This window comes from Salmo salar, chromosome ssa05, assembly GCF_905237065.1.
Source record: "Salmo salar chromosome ssa05, Ssal_v3.1, whole genome shotgun sequence".
In the NCBI taxonomy this organism is placed as follows: domain Eukaryota; kingdom Metazoa; phylum Chordata; class Actinopteri; order Salmoniformes; family Salmonidae; genus Salmo; species Salmo salar.
The window spans coordinates 20,617,592-20,644,456 of record NC_059446.1 but is presented as its reverse complement, the minus strand read 5'-3'; the positions used below and the strand labels follow the sequence as shown (position 1 = coordinate 20,644,456).

The window sequence follows — 26,865 nt, the reverse complement described above, 5'->3', positions numbered from 1 at the left end:
TAAATTTAGCGTGAATTTGTCGTGGCTGTTTTCCAGACACAGAATAAGCCTAGTCCTGGGCTATATAGCTCTTTATTTGTGGTCTAGACTTAATCTGTGTCTGGGATATATGGCACCACTAAGCAATATTTTGCAGTAAAGTAGGCCAAAAAATGTGTGTACAACATAAATCTTTACATTGCATACAGTACATGGCTGAAAACGGGTGAAAATGTTGCACAGGAAGTGATGCATGTCTTTCCCCTAACCAATCAAGTGTTTCTGAGATTTTAAACAGCCCACAATTCTTTTCATTTTGTCAGTCAGTCATTCATAGTAACAAAGAAAAACAGTTGTTAAAGCTACAGTCAGTCCATATCAAGATGATCAGAATCTGCCTTCTTTGGGGACTTCTCTCTCAAGTGTGTAAGTGCATGTCCTAATCTCACATAATATTTAAATGAACAGTAAAATTGAAAATCGAAAAGAATAGCACTATCTTATTGGAAAGTCATATCTAAAGGTAATGAAATATATTCAGTTTGGACAGCAATGTGACCGATATATCTTCAGGCAATTTGAATTGCAGTAGTTTGATGACTTAATCTAGAATATACACTGTTATTCAAAGGTTTAACATGTCCATTTCCATTTGAAATTGACATCTGATTACGTTCACATTTTGGCAGGCCTGATTCAGACTGAAGATGCTCCTCAACCAATACCAGTGACTACTCGTCTATTTGGAGACAATGTATCTTTGCCATGTCCTAAAGCGGAATCTGAACAATTCCTGTACTGGTACAGACAAACTGTTGGCCAACTGCCCCATATTGTTGCATCTGTATCCTATGCATCAGAACCTGTACTTAAAGGAGAGTTTAAGAACCCATGTTTCCATGTGGAGGAATCTCAATATGTGTATAATCTCATTATCAGAAATATCAGCACATTAGATGAGGCAACATACTTTTGTGGAATTGGGACAATGTATGGGATGAACTATGGAAATGCAACATTTTTGGCTGTGAAGGGTAATTTGATTTAAATTACATATTTCAATATTCACCAAGTGTTTTTGTGTATTGTTATACATACAGTAGATGTACACTGCTATATACTGTAGATGTTCAGAGAAATTATAGACAATCTTGCTGCAGTATGCTTAGAAAGTGGATATACATGGATGCGTGTCATTATGGTAAAATGTAAAGACACTTGTCATTTTTGGAGACAGCGTTGAAATGACAACGTTACGGTATAGCTAGCAAAAGAGTGTAGAAACGGTAGCTAACTAACTTTTACTGTAAACAACTCTCAAGCTGGCTAGCTAAGCATCTTGGCTGACTGTGGGGTGAATACATTTGAATAATTACTGACAACTAAATAAAAGGTTTACAGTTAATTAGCAACCGCACCACTCTTTTCTAGCAAGCAAAGCATTGTTTCCAAAACTGCCATGTGCCTAAAAGAATGTTTACTATTTAAAATTCTATGACGTCTCCACTTTACAAGCTTATGAATAATTATTTTCTTAATACAATTACACAATATAGGACACAATCACCCTACATTGGTGCAGCAACCAGTTTCTGATCCAGTCCATCCAGGAGACTCTGTGATTCTACAGTGTACAGTACTCTTTGAGACCTGTACAGGAGAACACAGTGTGTACTGGTTCAGAGCTGGATCAGGAGAATCCCATCCAGGAGTCATTTACACCCCTGGGAACAGGAGTGATGAGTGTAAGAAGAACCCTGAGACTCCATCTCCTACACAGAGCTGTGTCTACCGCCTCTCCAAGAACAACCTCAGTCTCTCTGATGCTGGGACTTACTACTGTGCTGTGGCCACCTGTGGGAAGATCCTGTTTGGCAACGGAACAAACCTAAATATTGGTAGGTAATGAATATTATGTGTTGTAGTGTAGAAATTGTAGAAGGTTTAGTAATATTTAAGTGGTGCATATACAGAGTGTACAAAACATTAAGAACATCTTCCTAATATTGAGTTGCATCCCCTTTTGCCCTCAGAACAGCCTCAATTCATTGGGGCATGAACTATACAAGGTGTTGAAAGTGTTCCACAGGGATGCTGGCCCATGTTGACTCCAATGCTTCCTACAGTTGTGTTGAGTTGTCTGGATGTACTTTGGGTGGTGGACCATTCTTGATACACATGTGAAACTGTTGAGCATGAAAAACCCAGAAGCCTTGCAGTTATTGACACACAGAACCAGTGTGCCTGGCACCTACTACCATAACCCGTTCAAAGGCAATTAAATATTTTGTCTTGTTCATTCACCCTCTGAATGTCACACTTACACAATCCATGTCTCAATTGTCTCAAGGCTTTAAAATCCTTCTATAACCTGTCTCCTCCCCTTCACTTGGATTTAACAAGTGACATCAACGGGATCATAGCGTTCACCTGGATTCACCTGGTCAGTCTGTCATGGACAATGGTTTGTACAGTCAGTGTACAGCACGTTGGTTGAGATCTATGTGCCTTTTGCTATAACAATATTCACATCATTGACCAGAAATGAATGTTCAGCTGTAAATTCTTAGATGTTGTAAACAAAATACAACCTGCTGATAGTTATGAATAACTTATTTAAAGAAACACAAACGTAGTTTTTTTATTAAATCTCTCCTTCAAAATGTGGCTTTAATCAATCCATGACTTTTATATGATAATGATAACAATTTATTTAATGTGTATATCGCTTTTCATTACAAAAATTATCTCAACGCTTTAAAAAGCAAAACAAAATGACAAACACAATAAATATAAATTGAGATGATGGAGATGGAGATTGAATGTCCCTCGTCAAATCAGAATGATGGATATGGAGATTGAATGTCCTCAAACAGATTAGGATGATGGAGTTGGAGATTGAATGTCCTTAGTCATACTAGGGAAAGGGAGTTGAGGAAGTTTGGGTTGAAAAGGCAGGATAGAGACAAAACAGAGAGCCACTCATCATAGCACTACACCTGCTTTTCCTGCATTCAATTCCTTCATAGAAGCCGCTCCTTTCTGTAGCTACTGGTCGTACATTAACAAAAATGTAGCAACCACCTGGGTGATGCCACTGTTGCTGAAAGTGCAGGAAAAGTCACCAGAAATTAACAGTTGCTAGGAACAGTCCCTGATCCTCCTCTGCCATTTCCAGACGCTCTTTTTATTTTAATATTTTTTGTTTAACCTTTATTTAACTAGGCAAGTCAGTTAAGAACAAATTACTTACAATGACGGCCTACCAAAAGGCAAAAGGCCTCCTGCGGGGATGGGGGCTGGGATAAAAAAAATATATATATAATGTATATATATCTAAATATAGGACAAAACACACATTAGGATTTAGAGAGACAACACAACACTACATAAAGAAAGACCTAAGACAAAAACATAGCTAGGCAGCAACACATGACAGCACAGCATGGTAGCAACATAACATGACAACAACATGGTAGCAGCACAACACGGTAGCAGCACAAAACATTATTGGGCACAGACAACAGCACAAAGGCCAAGAAGGCAGAGACAACAATACATCACGCAAAGCAGCCACAACTGTCAGTAAGAGTGTCCATGATTGAGTCTTTGAATGAAGAGAAGAGATTGAGATTAAACTGTCCAGTTTGAGTGATTGTTGCAGCTCATTCCAGTTGCTAGCTGCAGCGAACTGAAAAGACGAGCAACACAGGGATGTGAGTGACCAGTTTACAGAGGAGTATAAAGTGCAGTGATGTGTCCTATTAGGAGCAATAGTGGCAAATCTGATTGCCCTAGCTGCTCGAGAGCACCCTTACCTGCCGATCTAATCTAGCATGGGTAGGATCTAGCATCTGTAATCTAGCATGGGTAGGATGGTCATCTGAATCAGTCTTAGTTTGGCAGCTGGGGTGAAAGAGGAGCGATTACAATAAATCTAGAATTGGATTCCTCTAACTTTAGCCTGCAGCTTTGATATGTGCTGGGAGAAGGACAGTGTACCGTCTAGCCATACTCTCAAGTACTTGTATGAGGTGACTATCTCAAGCTCTAAACCCTCAGAGGTAGTAATCACACCTGTGGGGAGAGGGGCATTCTTCTTACCTAACCACATTACCTTTGTTTTGGAGGCGTTCAGAACAAGGTTAAGGGTAGAGAAAGCTTGTTGGACACTAAGAAAGCTTTTTTGTAGAGCATTTAACAAACACAACCCCATAAAGAAAATAAATGAGAATTAAAAACCGTTTCAGCCCCTGGTTCGACCGTGATCTTGCCGAGTTACTCCACCTCAAGAATTGCATTTGGCGAAAGGCTCGACACACGCATACTCAGGCTGACTGGCTCTCATTCAGGCAAATGAGAAATAAGTGCAGTCAGGCTATCCGGAAGGCCAAAGTTAGTTACTTTAACTTGTTATGGATAGGGGGCAGTATTTTCACGGCCAGATAAAAAACGTACCCGATTTAATCTGGTTATTACTCCTGCCCAGAAACTAGAATATGCATATAATTAGTAGCTTTGGATAGAAAACACTCCAAAGTTTCTAAAACTGTTTGAATGGTGTCTGTGAGTATAACAGAACTCAAATGGCAGGCCAAAACCTGAGAAGATTCTGTACAAGAAGTACCCTGTCTGACCATTTCTTGGCCTTCTTTGTCATCTCTATCCAAAACAGAGGATCTCTGCTGTAACGTGACACTTTCTAAGGCTCCCATAGGCTCTCAGAAGGCGCCAGAACGTTGAATCATGACTCTGCACTTACTGGCTGAGAAACAGTAGCGCATTTGGAAAGTGGTCGATCTGAGAACAATGAGACGGGCGTACGCATGCACGTGAAGAGTCCATTTTACTTTTTCAGTCTTTGAACGAAAACAACGACTCCCGGTCGGAATATTATCGCTATTTTACGAGAAAAATCGCATAAAAATGGATTTTAAACAGCGTTTGACATGCTTCGAAGTACGGTAATGGAATATTTTGACATTTTTTGTCACGATATGCGTCTGCGCGTCACCCTTCGTTACCCTTCGGATAGTGTCTTGAACGCACAAACAAAACGCTGCTATTTGGATATAACTATGGATTATTTGGAACCAAACCAACATTTGTTGTTGAAGTAGAAGTCCTGGGAGTGCATTCTGACGAAGAACAGCGAAGGTAATCCAATTTTTCTTATAGTAAATCTGAGTTTGGTGAGTCCCAAACTTGGTGGGTGTCAAAGTTTGGTACTTAGTGATGGCAAGCAATTAGTGATGGCAAGCTATCTACTCAGAATATTGCAAAATGTGCTTTCACCGAAAAGCTATTTTAAAATCGGACACCACGATTGCATAAAGGAGTTCTGTATCTATAATTCTTAAATTAATTGTTATGTTTTTTGTGAACGTTTATCGTGAGTAATTTAGTAAATTCACCGGAAGTGTTCGGTGGGAATGCTAGTTCTGAACGTCACATGCTAATGTAAAAAGCTGGTTTTTGATATAAATATGAACTTGATTGAACAAAACATGCATGTATTGTATAACATAATGTCCTAGGGTTGTCATCTGATGAAGATCATCAAAGGTTAGTGCTGCATTTAGCTGTGGTTTGGGTTTATGTGACATTATATGCTAGCTTGAAAAATGGGTGTCTGATTATTTCTGTCTGGGTACTCTGCTGACATAATCTAATGTTTTGCTTTCGTTGTAAAGCCTTTTTGAAATCGGACAGTGTGGTTAGATTAACGAGAGTCTTGTCTTTAAAATTGTGTAAAATAGTCATATGTTTGAGAAATTGAAGTAATAGCATTTCTAAGGTATTTGAATAACGCGCCACGGGATTCAACTGGCTGTTGAGTAGGTGGGACGATTTCGTCCCACTGGCTCTAGAGAAGTTAAGTCAGGATTCCTATTCGACTCAGCCATGCCTCCTTGCCCATCTAACGTTTCCTCATCTCCCACCCCTTCTAATGTGACTATCCCTGATGCTTCTCCCTCTTTTTCCCCTGCCCCGCTACAAGGTTTCTCCCTGCAGGCAGTCACTGAGTCCGAGGTGCTTAATCAAAAGTGTTGGAAAAACTTGTCAATAATCAACTGACTGGCTTTCTTGATGTCTATAGTATTCTCTCTGGTATGCAATCTGGTTTCCACTCAGGTTATGGATGTGTCACTGCAACCTTAAAGCTCCTCAATGATGTCACCATTGCCCTTGTTTCTAAGCAATGTTGTGCTGCAATTTTTATTGGCCAAAGCTTTTGATTCGGTAGACCATTCCATTCTTGTGGGCCAGCTAAGAAGGATTGGTGTCTCTGAGGGGTATTTGGCCTGGTTTGCTACCTCTCTCAAAGAGTGCAGTGTATAAAGACAGAAAATCTGCTGTCTCAGCCACTGCCTGTCACGAAGGGAGTACCACAAGGCTCAATCTTAGGCCCCACACTCTTCTAAATTTACATCAACAACATAGCTCAGGCAGTAAGAAGCTCTCTCATCCATTTATATGCAGATTATATACTCAGCTGGCCCCTCCCCAGATTTTGTGTTAACTTCTATGGGCAAGGTGGGACGTTAGCGTCCCACTCTATTCAACAGCCAGTGGAATCGCGTGGTGCGAAATACAAATACCTAAAAAATGCTATAACTTCAATTTCTCAAACATATGACTATTTTACACCATTTTAACGATACGACTCTCGTTAATCCAACCACGTTGTCCAATTTCAAAAAGGCTTTACAGCGAAAGCAAAACATTAGATTATGTCAGGAGAGTACCCAGCCAAAAATAATCACACAGCCATTTTCAAAGCAAGCATGTATGTCACAAAAACCAAAACCACAGCTAAATGCAGCACTAACCTTTGATGATTTTCATCAGATGACACTCCTAGGACATTATGTTATACAATACATGCATATTTTGTTCAATCAAGTTCATATTTATATCAAAAAACAGCTTTTTACATTAGCATGTGATGTTCAGAACTAGCATACCCACCGAAAACTTCCGGTGAATTTACTAAATTACTCATGATAAACGTTGACAAAATACATACATTATTTTAAGAATTATAGATACAGAACTCCTTTATGCAAACGCTATGTCAGATTTTAAAATAGCTTTTCGGCGAAAGCACATTTTGCAATATTCTGAGTACATAGCTCAGCCATCACGGCTAGCTAATTTGACACCCACCAAGATTGGGGCAACCTAAACTAAGAATTACTATTAGAGAAATTTGATTACCTTTGCTGTTCTTCGTCAGAATGCACTCCCAGGACTTCTACTTCAACAACAAATGTTGTTTTGGTTCCAAATAATCCATAGTTATATCCAAATACCTCCGTTTTGTTCATGCGTTCAGGTCACTATCCGAAGGGTAACGCGCGAGCGCATTTCGTGACAAAGAAATTCTAAATATTCCATTACCCTACTTAGAAGCATGTCAAACGCTGTTTAACCTCTTGGGGCTAGGTGGGACGCTAGCGTGCCACCCGTGGTGCACTCCATCAACAGCAGGTGCATTTCAAGAGCGGCAAATTTGAATCCAAATAAATGTCAAAATTCAAATTTTTCAAAAATACAACTATTTTACACCATTTGAAAGATAAACATCTCCTTAATCTAACCACGTTTTACGATTTCAAAAAGGTTTTACGGCGAAAGCATAAATTTAGAGTATGTTAGGACAGTACATTTACAAGAGTTGTGTGTAATGTTTTGTCAAGTCAAAGACAGGGTCACCAAAACCATAAAACCAGCTAAAATGATGCACTAACCTTTTACAATCTCCATCAGATGACACTCCTAGGACATTATGTTAGACAATGCATGCATTTTTAGTTCTATCAAGTTCATATTTATATCCAAAAACAGCGTTTTACTATGGCATTGATGTTGAGGAAATCGTTTCCCTCCAATAACCGGCAGTCAAGTCAGCGTCACAAATTAAATAATTAAAATTAGAAAACATTGGTAAAATATTATATTGTCATTTAAAGAATTATAGATTTACATCTCTTGAACTCAATCAACTTGCCAGATTTAAAAATAACCTTACTGGGAAATCACACTTTGCAATAATCTGAGCACTGCGCCCAGAAAAATACGCGTTGCGATACAGACTAGACGTCATGTTGGGGAGATCTAAAATCGAAAATACTATGTAAATAATCCATTACCTTTGATTCTCTTCATCAGATGTCACTTCCAGGTATCACAGGTCCATAACGAATGTAGTTTTGTTCAAAAAAGCTCATCATTTATGTCCAAAAATCTCCGTCTCGTTAGCACATGATGTAAGCCAGCCGGACTTCTCGTCATGAACGAGGGGAAAAAATATATTTCCGTTCGTTCAAACATGTCAAACGTTGTATAGCATAAATCATTAGGGCCTTTTTTAACCAGAACATGAATAATATTCAAGGTGGACGAATGCATACTCTTTTATAACGTATTGGAACGAGGGTACCCAACATGAACTCGCGCGCCAGGTGTCTAATGGGACATCATCGTTCCATGGCTCTTGTTCGGTCAGATCTCCCTCCAGAAGACTCAAAACACTTTGTAAAGGCTGGTGACATCTAGTGGAAGCAATAGGAAGTGCCAAAATATTCCTAAACCCCTGTGTTTTTCAATGGGATAGGTTTAAAGTCAATACAACACATCAGGTATCCACTTCCTGTCAGAAAATGTCTCAGGGTTTTGCCTGCCAAATGAGTTCTGTTATACTCACAGACACCATTCAAACAGTTTTAGAAACTTTAGAGTGTTTTCTATCCATATATAATAAGTATATGCATATTCTAGTTACTGGGTAGGATTAGTAACCAGATTAAATCGGGTACATTTTTTTTATCCAGACGTGCAAATGCTGCCCCCTAGACCCAACAGGTTAAAATCAATTTCTATGCAATTTTTCTCGTAAAATTGCGATAATATTCCAATAGGACAACGTTGTATTCATTCGAAGAGTGAAAGAAAAAAATGGTGAAGTCTCGTGGACGCGCATCTCCAGACTCAGGCAGGCCACTTACAGGCAGGCCACTTACAAACTCTGCTGCTGTACTTTGCCCAGAGACAGGAAACGCGTCATTCTGCTTTCTGAACGCTTTAGAGAGCCAATGGAAGCCTTAGAAAGTGTCACGTAACAGCACAGATGCTGTAATTTCGATAGAGATGCAACAGAAGGACTACAAATTGTCAGACAGGCCACTTCCTGCATGGAATCTTCTCAGGTTTTTGCCTGCCATATGAGTTCTGTTATACTCACAGACACCATTCAAACAGTTTTAGAAACTTTAGAGTGTTTTCTATCCAAATTGTCTAATTATATGCATATTCTCGTTTCTGGGCAAGAGTAGTAACCAGTTTAAATCGGGTACGTTTTTTATCCGGCCGTGAAAATACTGCCCCCTAGCCCCAACAGGTTAACCTCTATGGGCTAGGTGGGACGCCTGCGTCCCGCCCGTGGTGCACTCCATCAACAGCAGGTGCATTTCAAGAGCGGCAAATTTGAATCCAAATAAATGTCAAAATTCAAATTTTTCAAACATACAACTATTTTACACCCTTTGAAAGATAAACATCTCCTTAATCTAACCACGTTTTACGATTTCAAAAAGGTTTTATGGCGAAAGCATAAATTTAGAGTATGTTAGGACAGTACATTTACAAGAGTTGTGTGTAATGTTTTGTCAATTCAAAGACAGGGTCACCAAAACCATCAAACCAGCTAAAATGATGCACTAACCTTTTACAATCTCCATCAGATGACACTCCTAGGACATTATGTTAGACAATGCATGCATTTTTAGTTCTATCAAGTTCATATTTATATCCAAAAACAGCGTTTTACTATGGCATTGATGTTGAGGAAATCGTTTCCCTCCAATAACCGGCAGTCAAGTCAGCATCACAAATTAAATAATTAAAATTAGAAAACATTGGTAAAATATTATATTGTCATTTAAAGAATTATAGATTTACATCTCTTGAACGCAATCAACTTGCCAGATTTAAAAATAACCTTACTGGGAAATCACACTTTGCAATAATCTGAGCACTGCGCCCAGAAAAATACGCGTTGCGATACAGACTAGTCGTCATGTTGGGGAGATCTAAAATCGAAAATACTATGTAAATAATCCATTACCTTTGATTCTCTTCATCAGATGTCACTTCCAGGTATCACAGGTCCATAACGAATGTAGTTTTGTTCAAAAAAGCTCATCATTTATGTCCAAAAATCTCCGTCTTGTTAGCACATGATCTAAGCCCGCCGGACTTCACTTCATGAACGAGGGGAAAAAATATATTTACGTTGGTTCAAACATGTCAAACGTTGTATAGCATAAATCATTAGGGCCTTTTTTAACCAGAACATGAATAATATTCAAGGTGGACGAATGCATACTCTTTTATAACGTATTGGAACGAGGGTACCCAACATGAACTCGCGCCCAGGTGTCTAATGGGCCATCATCGTTCAATGGCTCTTGTTCGGTCAGATCTCCCTCCAGAAGACTCAAAACACTTTGTAAAGGCTGGTGACATCTAGTGGAAGCAATAGGAAGTGCCAAAATATTCCTCAGCCCCTGTGTTTTTCAATGGCATAGGTTTAAAGGTAATACAACACATCAGGTATCCACTTCCTGTCAGAAAATGTCTCAGGGTTTTGCCTGCCAAATGAGTTCTGTTATACTCACAGACACCATTCAAACAGTTTTAGAAACTTTAGAGTGTTTTCTATCCATATATAATAAGTATATGCATATTCTAGTTACTGGGTAGGATTAGTAACCAGATTAAATCGGGTAAAAAAAAAAAATATCCAGCCGTGCAAATACTGCCCCCTAGCCCTAATAGGTTAACAATACCACTGAAAATATCAAAAAAAGAAGGTCCAAGCATCTTTGACAGAGGGGATCAAGCTGATTCTAAACCATTTTACAGAGGCCAGTTTATGAAGGAAGGCTTGCTCATTAAATGTTTTTAGCAAGCGTCTATGACAAATCAGGACAGGTCGTTTTACTGAGCAGCCATTACGAACACAGGCTGTAAAACAGTGATCACTAAGGTCATTACAGAAAACACCAGACTGACACCTATCAGGATTATTTGTGAGGATAACATCAATAAGAGAACCCTTTTCTGGGTGTTTAGTGTCATACCTTGTGGGATTGTTGATAATCTGAGACAGATTTAGGGAGCCCCACATCTTTAGGACTTGGTCAGGTGGTATAAGCATGTCCCAGTTTAGGTCACCTAGCAGGACAAATTCAGACTTAGTTTAAGGGGCCAGGAGAGCGCTTAGGGCAGGTAGGATACAGGCCGGCACTGATGGAGGACGATAGCACCCAGCAATAGTCAACAAAGAGCTATTTGAAAGTTAAATGCTTAAAACCAGCAAATCAAATTGTTTGGGGACAGACTTGGTGAAGACAACTGAGCACAGAAGGTGATCCTTGGTAAAGATTGCCACTCCACCTTTGGAAGATCTGTCTTGCCGAAAAAGGTTATAACCATTAAGGTTAGCATCAGTATTCAAAAACACTCTTCCTTAACCACGTCTCAGTAATGACCAACTCATCTGAATTGGAGCTGTGAACCCACACTTTCAATTGATCCATTTTAGGTAATAAGCTTTTTAGGTAATAAGCTTCTAGTGTTAACGAGAGCAGAAATCAGTGAAGCAGATATCAGAGCACAAGTCAGAATTGGGGGTAGCAACAGTAGATGGGCCAGGGTGTACATGCACATTTCCAGATATAATCAACATTAATACAATCAAGGCACGGCATAGGAAAGGGAGAGCTCTGATTTATGAGATCTGAATGTGCATCAGATGACAACAAGATCATATTGTACAGCAAATATATAATGACTTGGGGCTAGCCATTGTAATTTCAGAGTAACTCGCCCCAGCAGTGCAAGCAAAATCTCGGGGGGGGGGGGGTTAACTGTACCAGACAGTGGGAGACAACCAGGGCAGATCGCCAGGTGGACTCCAAGCAGCAGTGCAGCAGGCAATGGGAATAGGTGTCTCACCCACTTGGGAGAAGCTTTTACTTCTGGAGGCAGATTTATTGTAGAAAATGCCAGTGGATGGTCTCTGAACAGCAGGAGGGGGCTTCAAGGCCTATGGATTTGGGTGGGGTAGCCTGCCATTTGTTGGGCTCAAAGGCTTCGACACTTCACATCTCAGTGCTAAGTTAAGTTGTATCTGGTCTGTCTTGTCTGTCTCAGTTCCTGGTTGGATGGTGTATCAATCCTTCCAGGTAATTTTGTCCAAAATTAGGTTGCAGGTTTGGAGTTTTGATCTGCAGTGAAGGTTATGTTGTGGAGGGTATCATCCTGTATATGTCCCTGCCAAAAAAATCAACGTTTATCTAACTCTAAATGTATATTTTTTGTAAAAACATGCTGAAAAATAGGGAACGTGCTCATGACCTCGCTCTCCAGCAGCCAGAAACGAATATATATATATATGTATATATTTCTTACTATTTTATTGTAATATACATGGTGGTATATAGCTCTCTTACTATTTTATTTTAATATAAGGGAGGTATATATATCTCTCTTAATATTTTATTTTAATATAAGGATAGTACATATTTCTTCATATTTTATTTTAATATAAGGGTGGTATTTATCTCTTTTACTATTTGATTTTAATACAATGCTGGTATATATCTCTCTTATTATTTTATTTTAATATAAAGGTGGTATGTATCTTTTAAATTTTTTTTACTTTAATATAAGGGTGGTATATATCTCTCTTACTATTTTATTTTAATATAAGGATGGAATATGTCGACTCTCATTATTACATTTTTTCTTCCTTTCAGAAAGATCGCTGGAACATGTAGTCATTGGACTGGGAGTGACATCAGTTTTCTGTGTGATTGTGATCATTATACTGGTCTTCAGCAGAAATACAAAGCCAATTTGTGAACATTATAAAGGTGAGCTCTCTGGTATTACAAACTGTAGATGAACACCTAATACATTTTACGATTAATACACAATACTTGTTATCAAGTAAAATATCTCTGTCTATTACCTATCTTGACTTTTGTCATGTTCATGCTTGTTTTTATTAATGTTAACAGTGAGTGTTGCTCAGCATATTGGACATGACAACTCAACCATCGAATGTGATCAGGTAAATAAATACAGTTGTTATAATATTGGCCTGTTGGTAGGTGATTTCCAATATGATACTAGATACTCTAATTATCTGACTATTATTATGACTACATTTGTATCAAAAACCAACAACATGATGATGATTCACAGGAACAAGACCCAGATACCCTGAAGTATGCTGCATTGCATTTCTCTGAGAGGAAAACTAAAAGAGGAAGAAAGAAGAGAGAGACACCACAGGAGAGTGTGTACTCTGATGTCAGGTACTCAGATTGGGACTGAACATTGTTTGTGTGCAGAGGAATGGATGTAGTTTGGTAAATAAACTTTTCTTAATATATAATGTGTTTAAACAGTCATGACGTTTTAGCCTTACTGATACAGTGACATTTTCTATCAAGTCAGACAGTGGCAAAATGTTCCCTATACCCATCATGAGGTTGCCACAACCTAGCCTATGAATGAAAGTTTACAACGTAGGTGCACACAGGTCGAGAGAAAGATTTGAGGTGACAGACAGTGACACATGAAATAACGCCTTGTACACTTTTACATGCATCTAGCTGATCTAGGGTGTAATCATTAGTCCAACAGTTGCAAACAAGAGTTACTATTGGACGAATACAGGTATGTATATCCCCATTTCATTACGTTTGCTTCCGTTTAAGAAAAGTGTTTTACCGAATCGGCGGAATGAATACACCCCTGATCACACGCAAAGAGCTCACTTTCATAGCCACATACAAACAGCTCGTTGTATTCCTTTTCGCATCTATGCGCTCTCCTCCTCTCACCTTTTCCCTTCGCTTATGAACTTCATAGCACAACACATCAGCTGTCTGTGACCAGGGGAAAAAACCTTTCCAAGCCAAACATTCATATCATAACCGCTACACACAGCCTACATCGTTGTCACCATATTAGCCAAAGTAACGTCATAGTCAACATAGCTAATAGAATTAACGTGTTAGTTAACCCGCTTACAATCATGCAGTACAAGTCAGTAAGCAGTTTAGTACCTACACCAGCGGGCCCTGTTGGCAATAAATTAGTAAAACCAAAAGCCCACCTTGACTTGAAAGAGTTACAGTTTTGGGTAGTTATTGCCAGCTAGCTAACATAGCATCCCTTTGTTTGAGCCGGGTGTTGGCTAAACTAGCTAACTGCATATGCTAGCTAAGTATTTTTTTTAAAGGAATTCGTTTGTTCAAAACTGTTCAACTATTGTCTTTCTCTTTGAGTCAACTACTCAACACATTTTATGCACTGCAGTGGTAGCTAGATGTAGCTTATGCTTTCAGTACTAGATTAATTCTCTGATCCGTTGATTGGGTGGACAACATTTCAGTTAATGCTATAAGTGCTCTGATGAGTTTCAGGATGTCCTCCAGAAGTTGTAATAATTACTGTGTACGTCTATGAAGGCAGTGAGAAACATGAGGAGAATGGAAACTAGCTGTCCTCCAGCTACACCATGGTGCCTACCCTAGAGAGTACCGATGAGGCTACTGTAGACCTTCATTGCAAAATAGTGCGTTTTAATCAATTATTTGGTGACTTGAATATATTTTGTATAGTTTTATCTAAAAAGGATAACTTTTTAAATGTTTCACTATTTTTATTTTTATGAAATTCACTAAGGAGGATGGTCCTCCCCTTCCTCCTCTGAGAGGACTCCACTGATGTAAGAAGCTCATTCTTCTAGGAGCGTTCTCTGTCAAAGCGGCACAGTTATGGAATGGCTTGTCTTTCCAGGTAGAGGGCCAGAAACCATTGAGGTCTTTAAATCACTCCTGGCCTTTAATCTGCGATTGTACTGTTATTTTAGACTTCCTTAGTGATTCTATGTTTTCCTCTTCTATTGTATCTCTTGTATCTCAGCACATTGTTTAGACATACTGTTTAACTGTGAGCCAACTCAGTGGCCTTGTGCTTAGTGTCCACTGTGAGATAAGAAGGTTGAGGGTTTGATCCCCAGGACCGGATGCCTCTCTGCTTGGCACTCAGCATAAAGGAGATGGATTGAGATAAGTGTCCTATCCAGGAGGTGTACTTGTACATCAAGCTGCCTTCCGCTATAGAGTCAGTGTCACAGGGGTCGTTAAATGGAGACCAAGACGCAGCATGTATAGTGCTCATTCTGTTTCTTTAATGAATACACTTAAACAACAAAATAATAAAACGACCAACAACAGTCCCGTCAGGTCCACTAGACTAAACGAAAACAACTACCCACAAACCCCAAAGGAAAACAGGCTGCCTAAGTATGGCTTCCAATCAGAGACAACAAAAGACACCTGCCTCTGATTGGAAACCATACCCGGCCAAAACATGAAAACCAACACATAGAAATAGAAAACTAGAACAATCCCACCTAGAAACAGAAAACCCCAAAACACACAAAACAACCCCCTGTCACGCCCTGACCACTCTACTATGGCAAATGACCTCTTTCACTGGTCAGGACGTGACTGTACCCCCCCAAAGGTGCAGACCCCGACTGCACCCCAAACCAAAACCAACAAAAACAACCCCAAACACAAAGGGAGGGAAGAGAGGGTGGCCACCGTCTATGGCGGCTCATGTGCTACACCCAGGACCTTCCGACAATCCTCCAGCGACGGAGGTGGCTCCGGCTCCGGGCGTAGCCCCGTTGTGCCTGCAGATCCCTCCGCTTCTGGAACCCTGACCTGTGGATCATTACCGGAGGTTCTGCGCTGCCGACCACCGCTGGAGGATCTGGGCTGCAGACCGCCGCTGAAGGCCCTGGGCTGCAGACCGCCGCAGAAGGCCCCGGACTAGGGAGCGTCGCCGAAGGCTCCGGACTGGGAGGCGTCGCCGGAGGCTCCGGGCTGAGGAGCGTCGCCGGAGGCTCCGGGCTGAGGAGCGTCGCCGGAGGCTCCGGGCTGAGGAGCGTCGCCGGAGGCTCCGGGCTGAGAAGCGTCGCTGGCGGCTCCAGGCTGCCTGGGATAGGGGGGTGCACTGGAGGAAGAGTGAGCGGAGCAGGCACCGGACGTACTGGGCCATGGAGGTTTACTGGATGTCTGGTGCTTGCGGCCAGCACAACCCATCCTGGCTCGATGCTGACTCTAGCCCGGCAAGGGCAGAGCGCTGGCACAGGACGAACTGGGCTGTGCTGGGGAGTGCGGGGTACCATGTGTGGAGCAGGCGCAGGATATCCTGGGCCGAAGAGCCGCACTGGAGGCCAGATACGTTGAGCTGGCGCACTTTTCCCTGGCTGCCGGCCAACTCTCGCACGGCAACGTTGAGGAGCTTGTATCGACCGCACTGGACTGTGAGTGCGTATGGGCGACATAGTGAGCATCACTCCATACTGCATTGCTCGCCCCTCTGCGCGCCTGCTCCGCCGTGCCCTTTCCGCCTGTACCTCTCTCCGGAATCTAGCGTCGTGCTCCGCGCTTGACTCCCCGACTGGCTCTGGTTTACTCCATGGCTCTCTCCGAAATGCCCGGGAAGTTATATCAGGGCTCCCCCCTGACCTCGCCAAACTCCCCGTATGCCTCTTCGCCTCCCCTATTGGAGGATACAGCGCCTCATAGTACCGTCGCTCCCTCTTGGCTTCTTCCAATTCCTCCTTCGGGCGACGATACTCCCCAGCCTGGCTCCAGGGTCCCTTCCCATCCAGGGTTTCTTCCCACGTCCACGACTCCAGGTACCTCCTCTCATGCTGCTTGGTCCTTTTACGGTGGGTAGTTCTGTCACAGGGGTCGTTGAATGGAGACCAAGACGCAGCGTGTATAGTGCTCATTCTGTTTCTTTTAGGAATACACTTAAACAACAAAATAACAAAACGACCAACAACAGTCCCGTCAGGTCCACTAGACTAAACGAAAACAACTACCCACAAACCCCAAAGGAAAACAGACTGCCTAAATATGGCTTCCAATCAGAGACAACGAAAGACACCTGCCTCTGATTGGAAACCATACCCGACCAAAACATGAAAACCAACACATAGAAATAGAAAACGAGAACAATCCCACCCAGAAACAGAAAACCCCAAAACACACAAAACAACCCCCTGTCACGCCCTGACCACTCTACTATGGCAAATGACCTCTTTCACTGGTCAGGACGTGACAGTCAGGACATAGTCTCCTGCCCCTATGAGCCGTTCTGGCTCAGACAAGGATTACTTACTTACCTATTGTTCTACTGTAAAGTGTTTTGCAATAATATACTTCAAAGAACATTTGACTTGATCAGCCCTCATTTGAAGTCATTTTTCTCTGTTTGCAATAATGTATAATTGTATTATGGTTCTATTTTTATTGTTTTAATAATTTTTGCTAAATGTATTATTGTTGTGGTATTTACTGTAACCCATGAAACAAACAATAAGATAGAATAACTTCTTAAACATTGTATATAATGTAGGTTAATTACGTTATACAGTATTCCTGGTGTCCAACAGCATACTGTATTTATATGTCACGTCCTGGCCAGTATAAGGGTTAATTGTTATTGTAGTTTGGTCAGGACGTGGCAGAGGGTATTTGTTTTATGTGGTCCGGGGTGGTGTTTTGGTAAAAGGGTGTTTGATTTAGTATTTCCGGGTTTTTGGTTTATGGTCTATGTTTATGTATTTCTATGTGTAGTCTAGTAAGTGTGTTTCTATGTAGAGTTTATTGGGGTGGACTTCCAATTGAAGGCAGCTGTGTGGTGTTGCCTTTGATTGGAAGTCCTATATTAGTTGGGTGTGTTTGTCTGTGTGTTTGTGGGAGATTGTTCTGTGTTTAGCCTTGTGCCTTGCCAGACTGTCTGTGGATCGTTCGTTTTGTTGTTTTTGTGTTCACTTTGATTTAATAAATGTTCAAAATGAACAAACACAGTCCTGCTGCATTTTGGTCCTCCTTCACCGACGATAACCGTGACATTATAACTATAATATACCAGCATTTACCTGTAGGGCTATGTCGAATCATCAAACCACTTTATCAATAAACGTTTTCTGATTCATCACATTATTGAAAATGGAGCTTTTAATAATGGTACAAAGGGTGATTTACACAACTGTCATCAAAGTTCAACTCTTTGAAATGGACTACTAATTAAACATACTGCACATGTATTCACACTTGATTTCTGAAATAATAAATGAAACAAAAAAACACAAGCCAGAAACTGTACTGTACTGTACTGTATATGTAGGATTGGTTAATAACTCTGGGAATTTAGATTTCTGTAATAAATGATTTAGTTTCAGTCAGGTTGCAACTTCCAATGGTTGATCGACTGGATGCTGGTAAAGGTCACTGCAAGGTATTGTACCCAATCACCACTGAATCCCTGAGAAGAAACAAGGAAACAAGACCTAATATTCCTTATAAATGTGAATTATTTCTTCAGGGATTTGTTTAGAACAGTACAGTGGCATAGCAGGAAACTCAAATGTCTGGTCTCAGTATAAAGTGAAATTAATTAATTAATTAATGTTAAAACCTCTTCGGGATGGGGGTCAGTATTTTCACGGCCGGATGAAAAATGTACCCAAATTAAGCTGCCGGCTTCTCGGGCCCAGAATGTAGGATATGCATATTATTAGTAGATTTGGATAGAACACACTCTGAAGTTTCTAAAACTGTTTGAATTATGTCTGTGAGTATAACAAAACTCATATGGCAGGCAAAACCTGAGAAAAATCCAACCAGGAAGTGGGAAATCTGAGTTGTAGTTTTTTCAAGTGATTGCCTTTACAGTATACAGTATACTTCCACTAGATGTCAACAGTCTTTAGAACCTTGTTTGAGGATTCTATGGTGAATTTGATGGGAATAACAGCCCAAGGAAGTAGGTGTCCCATTATAAGGCATGGGCTCAGTCACGCGCAAGGACTTGGGAGCGAGCTGAGTTCATATTCACTCCTAAAGAGAACGGATAGGTCCGGTTGGAATTTTATTGAAGATATATGTTAAGAACAACCTAAAGATTGATTCTATACATCGTTTGACATGTTTCTACAAACTGTAGTATAACTTTTTTGACTTTTCGTCTGGACTAAGTAAGCACTCGCGTTGTGGATTTGGATAGTGAACCTAAAGCGAGAACAAAATGGATGTATTTGGACATTTATTGTGGAGCTGGGGTTCCTGGGAGTGCCTTCTGATGAAGATAGTAAAAGAAAGTGAATATTTCTAATGTAATTTCTTAGTTTTATTGACTCCAAGATGGCGGGTTTCTGTTTGCTAGTTGTTGGTGTCTTCTGGGCTGTACTCAGATTATTGCAAATTGTGCTTTCGCCGTGAACCTTTTTTGAAATCTGACAAAGTGGTAGCATTTAGGAGAAGTGTATCTATAATTCTGTGCATAACACTTGTATATTGATCAAAGTTTATGATGAGTATTTCTGTAATATGTGTGCTCATTGTGCTCATTCACCGGAAGGTTCGGAGGGAAAACATTTCTGAACATTACGCGCCAATGTAAAATGGGGTTTTTGGATATAAATATGAACTTTATCGAGCAAAACATACATGTATTGTGTAACATGAAGTCCTATGAGTTCCATCTGATGAAGATCATCAAAGGTTAGTGAATATTTTAGCTGTACTTTTGGTTTTTGTGATGCATCTAGTTGCTTGGAAATGGCTGTATGATTTTTCTTGTGAAGTTTATGTCCTAACATAATCTAATTGTATACTTTCGCCGTAAAGCCTTTTTGAAATCGGACAATGTGGTTGGATTAACGAGAGTCTTATCTTTAAAATGGTGTAAAATATTTGATTGTTTGAGAAAATGGAATTATGAGATTTTAGCTGTTTTGAATTTGGCACTCTGATTTTCCACTGGCTGTTGTCAAAATCAATCCAGTTAACGAGATTAGAGCACGAAGGGGTCAGTAAGACAGTAATCACTTAATGTATATGCTTGTGTAGCCTAGTATATGTACCTGTTGACTCAGCTGGTGAGCAATGAGAGAGCCATCACAGATTTGCAGAAAGATGGGACCTGTTTCAACAACAGAATGAATACCAATTACATTTTTTTTAAATATATTCTTACACTTGTAAGTATATTATTTATTATATTATTATTTATTTAAAATCAATAACCTCTCCACGTGATGTTTGGGTAAAATAGAAAAAAAACGAATGAATTGTTTCAAATGGATTGTTTCATGTAGTGAACACTTTCAAATAATGCCCAGTAAGTATAGAACCAGCTGTTAAATTACAGCACCACTGCAATTCTCACTGTTTGTTTCACTTGGACTTCAGCGGATAAGGATCAGTAAAACAGCATTCATCATCAGTGTCCCACACAGACCAATACCAAGTGGAACCAGGGCATTACAGTCCATCCCAACTACAGTACAACACATGGGGGAACATAATAAAAACAGCTTTGTATGATTGTGGGATAATATACTGCTCCAAAAAATTAAGGGAACACTAAAATAACACATCCTAGATCTGAATGAATGAAATAATCTTATTAAATACTTTTTTCTTTACATAGTTGAATGTGCTGACAACAAAATCACATAAAAATAATCAATGGAAATCCAATTTATCAACCCATGGAGGTCTGGATTTGGAGTCACACTCAAAATTAAAGTGGAAAACCACACTACAGGCTGATCCAACTTTGATGTAATGTCCTTAAAACAAGTCATAACGAGGCTCAGTAGTGTGTGTGGCCTCCACGTGCCTGTATGACCTCCCTATAACGCCTGGGCATGGTCCTGATGAGGTGGTGGATGGTCTCCTGAGGGATCTCCTCCCAGACCTGGACTAAAGCATCCGCCAACTGCTGGACAGTCTGTGGTGCAACGTGGCGTTGGTGGATGGAACGAGACATGATGTCCCAGATCTGCTCAATTGGATTCAGGTCTGGGGAACGGGCGGGCCAGTCCATAGCATCAATGCCTTCCTCTTGCAGGAACTGCTGACACACTCCACCCACATGAGGTCTAGCATTGTCTTGCATTAGGAGGAACCCAGGGCCAACCGCACCAGCATATGGTCTCACAAGGGATCTGAGGATCTCATCTCGGTACCTAATGGCAGTCAGGCTACCTCTGGCGAGCACATGGAGGGCTGTGCGGCCCCCCAAAGAAATACCACCCCACACCATGACTGACCCACCGCCAAACCGGTCATGCTGGAGGATGTTGCAGGCAGCAGAACGTTCTCCACGGCGTCTCCAGACTCTGTCACGTCTGTCACATGTGCTCAGTGTGAACCTGCTTCATCTGTGAAGAGCACAGGGCGCCAGTGGCGAATTTGCCAATCTTGGTGTTCTCTGGCAAATGCCAAACGTCCTGCACAGTGTTGGGCTGTAAGCACACCCCCCACCTGTGGACGTCGGGCCCTCATACCACCCTCATGGAGTCTGTTTCTGACCGTTTGAGCAGACACGTGCACATTTGTGGCCTGCTGGAGGTCATTTTGCAGGGCTCTGGCAGTGCTCCTCCTGCTCCTCCTTGGACAAAGGCGGAGGTAGCGGTCCTGCTGCTGGGTTGTTGCCCTCCTACAGCCTCATCCACGTCTCCTGATGTACTGGCCTGTCTCTTGGTAGGGCCTCCATGCTGTGGACACTACGCTGACAGACACAGCAAACCTTCTTGCCACAGCTCGCATTGATGTGCCATCCTGGATGAGCTGCACTACCTGAGCCACTTGTGTGGGTTGTAGACTCCGTCTCATGCTAACACTAGAGTGAAACCACCGCCAGCATTCAAAAGTGACCAAAACATCAGCCAGGAAGCATAGGAACTGAGAAGTGGTCTGTGGTCTCCACCTGCAGAACCACTCCTTTATTGGGGGTGTCTTGCTTATTGCCTATAATTTCCACCTGTTGTCTATTCCATTTGCATAACAGCATGTGAAATTTATTGTCAATCAGTGTTGCTTCCTAAGTGGAGAGTTTGATTTCACAGAAGTGTGATTGACTTGGAGTTACATTGTGTTGTTTAAGTGTTCCCTTTATTTTTTTGAGCAGTGTATATTTACTGAAGAACAACAGACTACTCTCATTTATCTTTCCCTGTTAAAATGTTTAGTATTAAAACAATTATATAGTCTGAAACTTGCATTGCAATAGTAAAATACTTTATTGCTAAATTAGATGATGCCTAGACATTATGATTAATTTGTTGAGGTTGTCATGGCTGTCCTGTGAGCATCCGAATGGGTCAGATCAGCATGGCAATGGATGACAGTAACTGGTGGGGGTTTGACACCTCACACCCTGTTGTAAATTAAAGGAGAGGAGATCCAGAGAACATCCCTCTCCAAATCCACACAGGAATTTGTTCCTTTGTCTACACAGTCAGTTTTCCCGCCGAAATTCTAACACGTTCTAAAGCGAATACTGGAACAATATTTCTAACATAGAATGTGGGGAATGGTCAGAGATGATCTAAAGAATAATCATGCCATATGGGTTGTTATTTTGTGATGTCATTAAAAAGGTTATAAAGGAAATCCTGTAACTTGAAAAGCATATACACTACATGTACGAAGCTGTCATCCTCTACGTTGTACATGAAATATGATGACAGTATTTTTTTTAAAGATCGGTATGTGATTTTAGGAACCATAAGAGATCATTTGTCTCCTATAAACTTTGCACAGTAAGTAGCCACGCCCCGAGTGAGGTCAGAGAGCGTGTCAGGCTGATGGAGCTGTGCCTTTCGACCAGAGTGCATAAATGGATTGGTATTTTTTTTACATTTAGACCAGAGAGGCGTGTAGCTGCAGCTCACGTCCAAAGTGGTTTGAACTGTGAAATCTCAACGAGGTTGGGGCGAGAAGCTCACCTCCCAGACAATCACTGGTACGGCTGATTAGCTGTCCTAAGTAAAGTATCTAGAAAAGTCCATTTAAGTGGGACCATTCTACTACTCTTCAAACCATCATATTCTACTACTCTTCTTAAATCACTGTATTCTACTACTCTGATCACCAATGGGAATCGTCGACACGGCTGGCTAGCCTATCTTCCAAGGAGCATCTTCTAGAATGAACAACAGTGGAAGATGGGGGGTACCCCTTTTGGAGCCTTACAAGCGCGCCGCGGAAAGGACGAACACCCTTCCGAAGGAGGGCTGGTTCCAACAGAGATCCAAGGTGAACAAAGGCATTTAAAGATAAATACATTCATGATTTCTTACTCAAAACGGGGTGCAGTTCGCTTGCAAAGTATATGATTACCGGGAGAATAGTTTCTAAAATGTATCAACAATAAGTGTCTCTTTTTCTCTCTTTCCCTCCCTCTCCATCTCCTTGGTAACAAGCCACCATATGTTGTGTCAGTCTGCTAGGGACCCTTATTCTAATGTATTAAGTGTGTAAGTTTATCCTGTGTTACCATTTAGTTAGCTAGTAAATAAAAAATGTAACCAATATGTTTAGTACTGAGTCATAAGTAAAGCTTGATTTTTTTGCAGATGCAGGAGGTTACGACTGTTCAGAATGATGATATGATACGAGGTTATGATTAATACGGATGTGGATTTATGGATGTGATAGTGTCACGTCCTGACCAGTAAAGGGGTTATTTGTTATATTAGTTTGGTCAGGACGTGGCAGGGGGTATTTGTTTAGAGTGTTTCGGGGTTCGTTGGGCTATGTGTTTTGTAGAGGGGTATTTGTTTAGAGTGTTCCGGGGTTTTGGTTAATGTTCTATGTTAGTATATTTCTATGTTCTAGTCTAGTCTTTCTAGTTCTATGTTTAGTTTATTGATTTGGCCTTCAATTGGAGGCAGCTGTTCCTCGTTGCCTCTGATTGAAGGTCCTATGTATAGAGGTGTTTTGGTAATGGGAATTGTGGGTAGTTGTCTCCTGTTTAGTGTCTATGCACCTGATAGGACTGTTAGTGTCGTTCATTGTGTTTTGTTTGTTTTTCCTTTTCGCAATTAAAGAAGATGAGTATACATTTTCCCGCTGCACCTTGGTCAAATCATTACCACACCCGTTACAGATAGGTAAAGACATTTAGAGTTTAATTTGGGAGATGGTAACATGCTTAATTTAATCGGCTAACAATTAAACATAGTTGATTAGATAAATAACAGTCATCAGTTTAATGAAAGTAAAGTCACACCTAGGTGAATGTTTGATTTAGCTGCAATATAAATTCTGAGGTTCCAAGAATTCTTACCTTTACCTTCTGATAGATTACATTGACAGTAAAGTAAAAGTACCTTCTAGGTGTGTCACGTTGCCAAACAGAATCTCCCCACAAGGTTGGCATATCTGTATTTGGGGAGTTTATCCCATTCTTCTCTGTAGCTCCTCTCAAGCTTTGTGAGATTGGATGGGGAGCATCGCTGCAAAGCTATTTTCAGGTCACTCCAGAGATGTTTGATCGGGTTCAAGTCCGGGCTCTTGCTGGGCCACTCAAGGACATTATTGGCTGTGTGCTTCGGGTCATTGTCCTGTTAGAAGGTGAACCTTCGCCCCAGTCTGAGGTCCTGAACGATCTGGAGCAGGTTTTCATCAAGTGTCTCTCTGTACTTTGCTCCGTTCATCTTTCCCTCGATCCTGAGTAGTCTTCCATCCTTGCCGCAAAAACACTTCCTCATAGTATGCTGCCACCACCATGCTTCCCCGTAGGTATGGTGCCAGGTTTCCTCCAGACGTAATGCTTGGCGTTCAGGGCAAAGAATTCAATCTTGGTTTCACCAGACCAGAGAATCTTGTTGTTCATGGTTTAAGAGTCTTTAGGTGCCTTTAGGCAAACTATAAGCAGGCTGTCATGTTCCTTTTACTGAGTAGTGGCTTCCGTCTGGCCACTTTATCATAAAGGCCTGATTGGTGGAGTGCTGCAGAGATAGTTATCCTTCTAGTAGGTTCTCCCATCTCCACAGAGGAACTCTAGTGCTCTGTCACCATCAGATGACCATTCGATTCTTAGTCACCTCCCTGACCAAGGCCCATCCCCCCCGATTGCTCAGTTTGGCCGAGTGGCCAGTTCTAGGAAGAGTCTTGGTGGTTCCAAACTTCTTCCATTTAAGAATGCTGTGTCCTTGGGGACCTTCAATGCTGCAGAAATGTGTTGGTACCCTTCCCCAGATCTGTGCCTCGACACAATCCTGTCTCTGAGCTCAACGGACAATTCCTTCAACCCCATGGCTTGATCAATTGAATTGACCACAGCTGGACTCCAATGAAGTTGTAGAAACATCTCAAGGATGATCAGTGGGAACAGGATGCACCTGAGCTCAATTTCGAGTCTCATTGCAAAGGGTCTGAATACTTATGTAAATAAGGTATTTCTGTTTTTTATTTTTAATACATTTGCAAAAATTTCTAAAAACCTATTTTTGCTTTGTCATTATGGGGTATTGTGTGTAGATTGCTGAGGGATTTTTTTAAATGATAATCCATTTTAGAATAATGCTGTAATTTTTCAAAATGTGGAAAAAGTCAAGGGGTCTGAATACTTTCTGAAGGCACGGTATAAACATAAAATGAATCTGAATACAACATTGATTTCAGTGGAATTTGAAGGCTAAAAGCAGCCATTTTATATCAATATCAAATCATTTCTGGTTAACAATGAAGTACCATACTGTAATAGATTTTATTAAAATTGGCAAAAATAGCTCACACTTGTACAGTCTTAATTTCATCAGCTGTTGTACAATTTTGATTGAACTGGGCCTTTAAGATCAGTATTCAATAAATACCACATTTGGCATTCCAGACAGCGCTGTGTTGGAGGGAGAGAGTTGACTGTTCATTTATAAAGTGACAGTTCTGTGGTGTGACGTATGACCCATTCAACTGTGATGGCCAACACACCACCTGATTTAAGACTTCTAAATCAAATTTCAACTCCCTCAGGGAGTTATTCACCACAATCTCCTGGTAGTACTGGTTAACAGTTCTATTTGAATTATCAGTGTGCATTCAATATCCCACAGCCCAGCCATGCAATTCATAAACATCATCTACCCTGTAAAAAAAGTGTCTAGACATTATTTCCCCATGTTGATAGAGAGGAGGGGGAGTGGGACGGGAGAGGGGGAAGAGGACAGGGAAAGGCAAAGATGAGTTCTTACCTGCAACTTATATTCAAGCCAATCATTTTTTTAGTTTATGCCCATGTTACCGCTCTCTGTCCATGTGTTCACGAGGAGGTGGCTAAAATGAGCTTCCCACCACCATATGTCCAACAGCTTTATAAGGGTTTACTTTACAGCCTGCATCAACCAGTTTCCTTTCGCCCAGCCTCTAGGTGTCAGAGCAGAAGGAGCGACCGCGGCCTATGCTGGGCTTCTTGGTGTACCTCCCACACACCATCTGCACCGACGAGAACATGGCGCCGCTGCTGGAACGGACAGACAAGTGGGAGGTGGGTGTGGACCAGGAGGATTTTTTATTTTATTAGGATCCCCATTTGCCCGACTTTAATGGCAACAGCTAGTCTAACTGGGGTTCGACACATAATGAAAAATACATTACAGACAAAAGACTTTACAATTTACATACATAGAAAATGGTACGTGTGTGTGTGTTTGTGTGCACCTATCACTTTCATGTCAGTACATACACACAACCACTAGGTCACATGGGGAGAGGCGTTGTGCCGTGAGGTGTTGCTTTATTTGTTTTTTGAAACCAGGTTTGCTGTTCACTTGTGCTATATGAGATGGAAGGGAGTTCCATGAAATCATGGCTCTGTATAATATTTCCTTGAATTTGTTCTGGACATGGGGACTGTAAAAATATCCCTGGTGGCATGTCTGGTGGGTAAGTGTGTGTCTGTGTGTGTGTCAGGGCTGTG

The 26,865-nt window shown here is 41.1% G+C and overlaps 1 protein-coding gene across 1 annotated transcript; it reads left to right on the top strand.

The window, feature by feature from the left end:
• Positions 1-314: 314 nt before the first annotated feature.
• LOC106604504 (uncharacterized) lies at positions 315-15,287 on the top strand. The gene is made up of 6 exons (XM_014199171.2): positions 315-405; positions 669-1,013; positions 1,536-1,877; positions 12,807-12,923; positions 13,071-13,123; positions 13,258-15,287. Exons 1-6 carry the CDS (start codon positions 363-365, stop codon positions 13,387-13,389), a joined length of 1,032 nt encoding a protein of 343 aa, XP_014054646.1. The 5' UTR covers positions 315-362; the 3' UTR covers positions 13,390-15,287.
• The last annotated feature ends 11,578 nt before the right edge of the window (positions 15,288-26,865 follow it).

What these genes read in the sequence shown, in the direction of transcription:
- LOC106604504 (XM_014199171.2), top strand. Translation starts at nt 363, where the DNA reads ATGATCAGAATCTGCCTTCTTTGGGGACTTCTCTCTCAAGTGT. An exon ending in GGGACTTCTCTCTCAAGTGT is followed by an intron (nt 406 to 668) that starts GTAAGTGCATGT and finishes ACATTTTGGCAG; the next exon opens with GCCTGATTCAGACTGAAGAT. An exon ending in CGGAACAAACCTAAATATTG is followed by an intron (nt 1,878 to 12,806) that starts GTAGGTAATGAA and finishes TCTTCCTTTCAG; the next exon opens with AAAGATCGCTGGAACATGTA.